Genomic DNA, 10,106 nt, shown 5'->3' with positions numbered 1-10,106 from the left:
TACAACCAGAGGAGTCGCCCCCTGGTGGACACTAGAGAGAATGCAGGAGGCAACCAGAGGCAACCAGACCTCAAAAGGGGTCTCATGATGACCATGATGGCTCACAAGACAAAAAAAGTCTAAAAACTTACAGAAAATCATATTTAATTCCTTGTTTTGCTTTAATTTAGTCTCTAAAGCTGGTTCCAATACATATCCACTGTAAGGCCATTGATGAACGGTCATAAGTAGCTTCATTTCAAATCATCTCAAGCTAAATACAGTTTGGGAACCACAGATTTAGTCGGTCAGAGAGGCACAAAGAGGCAATGCATTTAATCTACGGATAAGATAGGACAAGAAAAGAGCAGCTGCAGCAGGTTAACAGACACAAATGTAGTGTATGTCATGGCAGGAGTTTGGTGGGGACGCCCGCTTGGCACCGCAACTAACACCGATGATCTGAAAAACCCTCCGAGCTCAGGAGATTTCCCTGACAAATTCTGTCGGAAACAATGACGTCAACTTGTTTAGTTTTGCCATTTTGAAGTTTGTTGTCGGAGGAAATGTTGTACAAGAAAAATAAAACCTCCGATGAGAGAATTTAAATCTCATGTATGGAAAGAAAAGAAGAGTTTTTTGTCCGGTTGGAGTCGTCAGTTACTGGCAGAAAAGCGTCTGTGACATGACATTAAAATGAAGATTTTTGAGGATAGACTGAGGAAAAAAAATATTGCTGATGATAGATTATCTGAATCATATCTAACATGAATTACATGATTGTGTTTTTGTCTTTCAGTTGAGTCAAGTGGCGGCACAAGAGGAACTTCCAGGAAACCAGACTCTTCAGATTCAGTCAGTGAGTCCTTTTGTTCATCTAAACCTTCATTTGACGAGGGGGTTCACTCACTTGTCAAGTCACCGCTCCACTTTTCCACTTTTCCACTTTTCCACTTTTCCACTTTTCCACTTTTCCACCGTCCTCAAACTTTCTTCCCCAAACTACTGGGCGGCGTCCATTAAAACGCACAACACCCCATTGCACAGCAATAATCAAAATTAGGCCCCTCGTAAATCTCTGAAGTATTCGGTCATCGGTTTTGGTTCCCCTGCCGGCCAATTATGCCAGTGTGGAGGGAGCAGCGCATGCTCAGTGCGGGGGGGTCGTGGGTTGGGCCGGCTGCTGGGAGCTGTGGGACAACGAGCTGAGCGGAGCCCAGCCCTGAAGTGCTGAGAGAAGTGGAAACCAGATGCTGGTTTACAAGAGAGCTGCTGATGCAGTTCTGTAGACGAGGACGAGCTAGTGCTGATTTTCTTTTTGCTTCTTTTGACGAGAGGAAAGTCACAGTGAAAGTACGGAGAGTCCGGTACCTCCACCTCCAACAGTAGAGTCCAGTACAATCATACCTTGAGGATGTATAGTCCCAAGTTTTTCACCCAACTTGCCAAAACCGTAATTCTGCAAAACACCTGATTACTTTTGGTGCAGAAGTTTCATTATTGTCAAGATCTGGTTACCTTAATGCAACTAAAAGTGTCATACATGCTCAAAAAGGAAATACAAATTACACATATAAAGTACATGCTAATACTTTATTTAGCTTTTTTTCCAGTGAAGGAAGTGCTGCTGTGTTTTAGTATTGCACACAGCTTTTAGGGAGGTTGACATGGAGGATGATGGGCGTACATAGCCTAGTGTAAACTTCACCAAAACACCAGTTTCATCCTCTGGGGACCACGAATCTCTGACTAAAACTCACGGCTATTAATCCAATAGTTGCTGCGATTGTAGCCCTCCATAGAGCCTTTAAGCCTGACTTAAAATATACTGACCAAACACAAATACAAACCGTCTTTCTGCTCCTCTATTTGAGAATCCAGATTAAATGGTTAAAGTTATCAACAAATGTTTGTTGCTCCAGTGAAACTGTCGTTTTTCTGGCACATTGCAAACTTAAAAAGTAGATTTTATGTAACTTAAAGTTAATTATGCATTTGTTTTTCAAAAGTCTTCTTCTTCTGTCTATTTATTGCCCCTCCCTCTCACTCCTCACCTTTTTATTTTTTATTTTACCCAGAATGCTCTTTCAGCGCCATCGGCGACGTGGTGTTCCTGGTGGACGGCTCCTGGAGCGTCGGCAGGCCGGACTTCAGATACATCCGCAACTTTATCTCAGCGGTGGCCGGCGCCTTTCAGGTCGGAGCGGACAGGACCCGGGTGGGCGTGGTCCAGTACAGCAGCGACCCGCGAACAGAGTTCACCCTCAAACAACACGTGAGCCGACCCGAGCTGCTGCGCGCCATCGGCTCGCTGCCGTACAAAGGAGGAGACACCAAGACAGGTACGCAGTTCATGTCCTTTAATGTTCACTATAGTTTTACTCTATTATACTACGATACTTTAAATACTTTTTACAATTTTCTTAATAAATCGACTCAGTATGTTTTGGTACTTTTTATTGTTATTTGTGCCACAAACAGTAAATCATGATTTGTTTTCTTCTAAATATCATTTTTTTTTTAACATATTTGGCAGGTTTCGTGGAGCGTCAAGAATTAAAATTTCTGAAATAATAATAAAAATACCTGTTGATCGTATCTAAGGGACATAAATATAGATTTACATGTAAATACCTCAAACAAATCACATGTTACTCAACTCATGGCATCACAAACTCCAAAATGTTGCATTTTTTTACTCTTTATTCAGCGATAATGTTTTCCCCTTTTTTCCAACTATAAATCTTTAAAAAATAATAACACCTTCATTGGTTTGTGCTAACGTTCTCCTCATTATTTAGTGAGCATGATGAAGACGTGTTAAACCTACACCGCGTCGACCATTATTTAAAAGCTAAACCCTGTCTCGTTGCTGCAGGCGATGCCCTCGACTACATCCTGAAAAACAGTTTCACCGAGGAGGCCGGGGCCCGGAGGGATTTCCCCAAAGTGCTGGTGATCATCACGGACGGCAAATCTGAGGATCCGGTGGAGAGTTACGCCAAGCAGCTCCGGAGCAGCGGGGTGGAGATCTTTGTGCTCGGTACGTAGCCAGAACAAGTTCATTATATTCCACATCTTACAGTTTCCATTCCTATTCAATGCTTTCTTAACTTGGTAACCAAAGCAGCTACAGGGGAGAAATTCCTGCGTCATTAACATTAAAAGCGAGTGATAGCAAGTTTTATGAATGTTTATGTTTGGGCTCCACTGTCAGACATTCCACACAAAGGATGCAGGAGCAGAGGTGTTGCCATGGTGCAAAGGAGGGCTGGCGGTTCAATAATAATAACAGATCAGATGGATAATTGCTGAGTGAAACATGAGAAATGCTCTTGCATCCACGAGTTACTGTTTAAGCGTGGTGGAGGTTTCTCAGGTCACATAAAGAGCTTGGCTTTCTGTCAGCTGAAGCTACATTTTAACTTAAAGTCACCGACATTGAAGTTGTGATGCTTCTGCAGGTCAACAGTGATATGTACGGAAGCCCTAAAGGGACAAACATTTGGTGATCCATTTTCTAAGTCTGATCTAAATACTTTCCATTATTTGCTTTTCTTTGTCCGTTTTAGGCATCAAACAGGCGGATGAAGAGGAGATGAAGCTCATGGCCTCCACGCCTCACAGAAGTCACATCTTTAATGTCGCCGACTTTAACCAGATCAAGAACGTGCAGAGAGAGCTCGTTACTCAGGTGTGCGCTGGCGTCGACGATCAGCTCTCAGCACTCGTCAGCGGGGAAGAAGGTGAGATGTAAACACACTACTTTTATACACCTGGAGTTTTATAATGCAACGTCACAACTCCTGTCCTCTGTTGTCCCTTTGCACGACATCTTAAAGCAGTAGGTCACACAAATTTGCTTTTCTGTCGGAGTTTTATGAGAAGATAGACACCACTCTCACGTCAGTGTCTGCACGCTAAATATTAAGCTTGTTAGCTTAGCTTAGCATAAAGACTGGAAACAGGGGGAATCAGCTAGCCTGGCTCTGGTCAAATGTAACAGACTCCACCTACCAGCACCTCTAAATCTCCCTTATTAACATGTTCTACGTAGTTAGTTTGATCCATAAATCTTTGATCTGGGCCAGGCTAACGGTTTCCCCGATTCCAGTCTTTATGCTAAGCTAAACTAACCATCTGACTGGCTCCATTTCATATTTTACAGATTTAACAATGGTATCAGTCCCAGTGAGAAAACAAAGACACATGTTTCCAAACTATCTAACTATGATATCATGCAGTTATTTTTTTATCCGATTGTCAATTTTTTGGAGCAAACGTTCTTTTTTTTTCTTCAATTACGAGGCAAAGTTACGAGCCCTAGATATTCACCTTCCTATTTGCACAGTGAGATTTGAGTTAAATCTCCTATACTTCTGAGTCTGACTCTTGATTTCTTGCAGTCGTTGATCCGGTCTCCAACCTCCATGTCCTGGAGGTGGCCTCAAAGTCCGTGCGGTTGACCTGGGACGCCCCTATGGGAGAGTCTTCCGGATACATGGTGAAGATGATCCCCATGATGGCCGGCGGCAAGCGGCAGGAGCTGTACGTGGGCCCGACCCAGACCTCAGTGGTGGTCAGGAACCTTTCTCCAGACACAGAGTATCAGATCAGTCTGTTGGCCCTGAGGGGCCTGATGCCCAGTGAGCCCGTCACCCTCATGCAGAAGACGCAACCGATTAAAGTATCAATGGGTGAGTACAAAATATTTACAGAACAATCCCCAATAGTCAATTTTGGCTTTTTAGTAAGTTTGTAATACAATGGTGGTTCCTCCTTTACTATGAACGTAATGATTTTCTCATGCATCAGGTCAATTTATGGAGTCAGTCAATTAAAACTTTGCATTGTGCTTTTTGTTTTTCCTATCTAGAGTGCTCTCTTGGCGTGGACGTACAAGCCGACGTCGTCCTCCTGGTCGACGGTTCCTACAGCATCGGTCTGGCTAACTTTGCTAAAGTGAGAGCTTTCCTGGAGGTGCTGGTGACCACCTTTGACATCGGGCGAGATAAGGTCCAGATCAGCTTGGTCCAGTACAGCAGGGACCCGCACACCGAGTTCTACCTGAACACTCACCACGACCTGGCCGCCATGGTCAAGGCCGTTAGGACTTTCCCGTACCGCGGCGGCTCCACCAACACCGGCAGGGCCATGACCTACGTGAGAGAGAAGGTCTTCCAGACCACCAGAGGGGCGCGCACCAACGTTCCCCGCGTCAACATCCTCATCACCGATGGGAAGTCATCCGACGCCTTCCAGGAGCCGGCCACCAAGCTGAGGAACGCCGACGTGGAGATCTTCGCCGTGGGCGTTAAAGACGCTGTGCGAACGGAGCTGGAGGCCATCGCCAACGAGCCCGTGGACTCCCACGTGTACACCGTGGAGGACTTCGATGCCTTCCAGAGGATTTCCAAAGAACTCACGCAGTCCATCTGTCTGAGGATCGAGCAAGAACTCAGCATCATCCAGCAGAGACGTGAGTAGTGTTGCTATAATCCTCTACGCTGACGACAGTGTGCTTTATTGTTGTTTTCGGTTCTAACTTAGATCTGATCAATTCTGTTTTTCTACTTATTATTTCTGGTTTGTATCATATTCTCAGAAAAGAAACCAAATCACTCTTAACTCACAATGATGTAAAACAACAGAAATATAGTTGTTAATGACCAGTTTTGTATAATTTAGTGCATATGAATGAGCTAACATTTATTTATCTTGCTAATTCCACATTATTTCAAAATATGTTCATTTGTTTGGAATGGCTGATGGTCTTAAGTTCAGTTTCTTCAGCATAATGTCATCAAACATGGAGCGGTCGGACTCGGACACAGTTAGTTTGAGCTGTTCTTTGCATAAAGATATGTGTAGAAGAAAATACCAAGAAAACTCCAAGGTTCCCTTTTCTTTAACAACATTGAAATGCCTTTAATGTAATGACGTAGTCATGTGATGCGTTTCGGCATCAAGCCTTCGCCACAAAGTCTCAAGATCTCAAGTTTATACTGAAAAGCTAATCTTCACCTGACAATGAAATGCATGTTAGTTGTTTAAAGAGAGAGTAGCTTCTCTTTAAAGAACTTCGATGAATGCTTTTCATCAGACTCAAATTAACGTGACGTCATTTCTCTTTCACTACCAGTGGACTATTATGATTTAGAGCTTTACAAACCAACATTTTAACAATCACTTATACCGCAACAGTCCGATGTAACTCCAACAGAATGCAGAGGAGCACCGACAGTCGTCCATATGCACACAATTACTGTCACGTCGCTCCTCTTCATCCGACCCTCCTCTTGGCCTCAATGTGTTCAAGACATGTCCACCTTTTGATCTCTCAAGGGCAGAGTGAGTTCCTGCATGTGGAAATATTAGAAGAAACGGTGTCTGCAGCAGAGATGTCTTTGCGTTTGTTTAAACCTTAGCCGGAGCACCAGATGACGGTCAGGTGCGTCGTTCCGTCACGTATCTGTAAACAAAAAATGAAAGATGCATTCTTTGTGCTGAAATTGTTATCCGACCCCCCCGAACATCTGGTAGTCAAGTTTAAACAAGCGAGAGGAGTATGTCGCAAAACAATGCTGTTTCACCCACTTAACGCTCAGTATTAATCACTCTCTCCGCTCTGCCAAGAGCAGCTACAGGTCTGCCAGCGGCACAGAGTGACTCACGCCAGCTTTGATTGCCGATTTATATAATTCTTATATAATAATGAGTCTCTGTCAACAAAGAGAAGCATACAGGAGCTTCACAGCTCTCCATGTTGTTTGAGTGGTGGAGCTGTCAGATGGTTCTAGATTCTACGTCTTTATTAAATGACACGTGGAGTCCTTCATTTATTTTATTTTTTAGTTCATGGATATAAATACTTTTGGTTTAATTTGATCTAAAGTGGTATTCAGATGTTGAACTTTCATCCCGCTGATTCTCATTCATCCATATGTTTCTCTAACATGAACTAAGATGAAGCTCAGAGGTTTCCTGCCAACTGAACTCAACTAAAGTAAAAAGATGAATGTTCTGTTAGATTAAAATCACTCTTCAGAGTTTCTGCGTTTGTTCGATTAAAAATCCTTTTAACTTTGTTACCTTTGCTTTAAAACTCAAGACACGTTTATTTTTAGCGTCTTATTCCTTTCATGTTTTTTCAGCTTGATGTCTGGATGTTTTATCTGTTCTTCTGTCTTTTAAATGCTTCTCTATCCATAAACTTACTGAGCCTCCACTCTCTCTCCAGGCCTGACCCAACCGAGGGCCCTGTCCTTCTCAGAGGTCGGCCCCAGGAGCTTCAGGGCCGCCTGGGAGATCGACGCCGCCGACGTGGAGTCCTACTTGGTTCGGTTCAAGCCGGCGGACGACGAGTACGGACACTACGTGTCCATGTCCGTGCCCGGGTACACGCTCACCACTGTCTTGCCCCGCCTCGTCCCATTCACCCACTACGAAGTCAACGTTCACGCTCAGTACGACAAAGGGGACAGCTTGCCTGTGACCGGCTATGAGACCACGTTAGAAGGTACGTTGACTCGAGACGTTTATTCACACGGGATCAGCCGCTGACGCTAACAAACTCTTTACGTTTGCTGCAGAACTGGGCTCCGTGCACAACCTAAGAGTATCCGAGGAGACCACAGACAGCTTCAGGGTGTCGTGGCAGCCGGCTCCAGGAGACGTCACTCGCTACCGGTTGACCTATGAACCCGCGGGGGACGAGAGCTCGAGGCTGGAGACCACCACCGTCGGACCCGAGACCACGATCGTGCTGCAGGAGCTGCAGCCTAAAACCACCTACCGCGTCACAGTCACTCCCGAATACACGTCCGGCTCCGGAGGGCCGATGACGACAGACGGCACCACCAAAGAAGGTGACAACTTATTACTCTCTCATGAATTAGGAAAGAGCATTAGACCAGGTGGTTCTGTTATTGTTGCAGTGTTAGGATCTACACAAGGAACTGTGGTACTTTGGACGTTTGGTGTGCAGTGGTGCACGGTCTGAAAAGTTTGGGAACCTCGGTTCAAGCGCACTCTTCTATGAAACCTAACTTATCTTGAAACTGCAGTGATTGAACCAAGGAAGCAAGTGTTCAAAGGGTTAACAGATCCCGATTGTTTGAAGCTCCACTCGGTGGCAAATTTTTGTTCCGCAAGTTGAGTTTGAGTCCAGAAGTCATGGGTGAGTCACTGGTCGTGATCCACATCAGGTGTCTGCAGACGTCTTAAGATCATTCTGTGAGACAATAAAAAGTATAAAAAACTGCATATTTCAAATGATGGATGATGAAAACATTCTGTCTTTCCGTCTATTTGCGTCATTTAAACTCCACAGTGGAATTAAGTCTTTTTCTTTTTTTTAAAGTCGTCATCTGTCACACGGCGTTTGCTTTCCTTGCCGTGAGTGCCAGGAGTCCTCACATTGTTAGTACAACCTGCCACCCATCGAGCTCCTCGTCAGACCTGTCCGGCCTTACAGGGAGAGGAATGAAAAAACCAGACAGAAGCACGGAGAGCTGGGAAATAGAGGCGGGGCCAAGATGTGCTCGATGGGGATAAACAAGGGAGAAAGGGAAGTGTGGGGGGGGGTTCACAACCCTGCAGGTTTCAACAGTGGAGTTGAACTTTGGAGATCATCTCGTGGAGGAACTTGCTGTGTTCTTCCAGCTCCACAGCTGCTTGTCGTCTGAGGTGATTTCTACTTTGACGGTTTATAAAAAACAAAGAGTCAGGATTGATCCCAGCCTGCTCCTCTCTGACATGAAACACCCAGCTGGCTTTTTCCGTCCCCCCCCCCCCCCCCCCATGCATGGCTTACAATATTGTTCCCATTACAATGTTTACAGTGCCATGACTTTATCTCAGAACTATGAGTTGCCTTGAGGCTTTTTCATGAATTTGCCCGTTTTTTTGCTTGCAGCCTTTTCCACGGTCTTCTTGTGTTGGCACAAAACTATGACAGCCAGAGGGGAAATCTAATTTTCTCCTTCATTTTCTGACTACTATTTGGGGAAAAAACAGAAGTACATTTCACTTAAAAACCAGGACATTTCATCAGTCGGTAGGAAAAAACATCACACAGTCCGGCAGATGCAAGAATACAATTCACAGTTCCACTCAGACGGAACATGAGTCACCGCTTTATTCTAACTATTATTTCAAAGGGGAATTGTGTGAACATGCCGTACTTACACTAATGCACGTCTTGGTAGCCGCCCAGTACAAACAGTTCTTCTACCGTGCAGCTCGACTGGTGCAACGATATCTCACACACAATGTTTCTCGTCCACTTTGTTTCTCGTCCAGTTAAGAACATGATTCCTGATTATTAGGCCACAAAAATCCTGCTGATCCACTGTTTCTCAACGGTCTGTGGATCACTAACAGTCCATGATCGTGCAATTTGACTTTGTGACTTTTTACACACTATACAAGGAATCAATAATACAATAATTTCTAATAAATACCCAGAAGCAACTATACCTTGAATATATGCATTAGTCCAGACAAATACGTTTATTAATATTCTGTGCAATATCTTCACGTTTCTTTCCTTGAAATAGTAAAGTCCATGATGCAGATTTTTCTGAGTCTGGCTTCATTTTTCTGATCTTTGTTCCCAACCTCCTCAGCCAGGGGTTCCCCCCGTGACCTGAGGGTTTCCAACGAGACCGTGTCGTCCATGAAGGTCTTCTGGGAGCAGGCCCCGGGGAACGTGCTCCAGTACCGCGTGGCGTACAAACCCTCCGCAGGCGGCCCCGGGAAGGAAGTGTCGGTAAAGGGCGACAGCAGGGCCACCCTCCTCAAGAACCTGCAGCCGGGAACTCAGTACGACATCTCTGTCAGCGCACGATACCCATCCGGTCTGGGCGACGCCCTGGAGGGACGGGGCTCCACGCTAGAAGGTAAACCAGTTACATATTTGTTAAATCAATTGTTTTTAGTTGCTGGGTGGCGGAAAAACATCAGAACAAGCAGATAGATACCCAGACAGAGTTTGTGTCACCCAGGCGTCAACCTCCCATTCTGAGATTGAAGTCAAAGCTCCATGTGTTAAAGCTGCATTCTCTCTAGTGTCCACCAGGGGCGACTCCTCTGGTTGTGTAGAAGTCTATGAGAAAATGACTCTA

The 10,106-nt window shown here is 44.9% G+C and overlaps 1 protein-coding gene across 1 annotated transcript; it reads left to right on the top strand.

Moving 5' to 3' along the window:
- Positions 1-778: 778 nt before the first annotated feature.
- Positions 779-10,033, top strand: LOC116377787 (collagen alpha-1(XII) chain-like; the record flags this gene model as incomplete). Its single annotated transcript, XM_031839516.1, has 9 exons — positions 779-838; positions 2,058-2,321; positions 2,858-3,022; positions 3,552-3,725; positions 4,386-4,676; positions 4,856-5,458; positions 7,220-7,498; positions 7,572-7,847; positions 9,609-10,033. Coding segments are annotated over 9 exons (2,462 nt in total), but the record flags the coding sequence as incomplete, so codon positions are not given.
- Between the last annotated feature and the right edge of the window lie 73 nt (positions 10,034-10,106).

Source organism: Anarrhichthys ocellatus, unplaced genomic scaffold (genome assembly GCF_004355925.1).
Source record: "Anarrhichthys ocellatus isolate YVR2014 unplaced genomic scaffold, GSC_Weel_1.0 scaffold1679, whole genome shotgun sequence".
NCBI lineage: Eukaryota > Metazoa > Chordata > Actinopteri > Perciformes > Anarhichadidae > Anarrhichthys > Anarrhichthys ocellatus.
The sequence above is the reverse complement of the archived record's forward strand: the minus strand, read 5'-3'. Positions and strand labels throughout refer to the sequence as shown.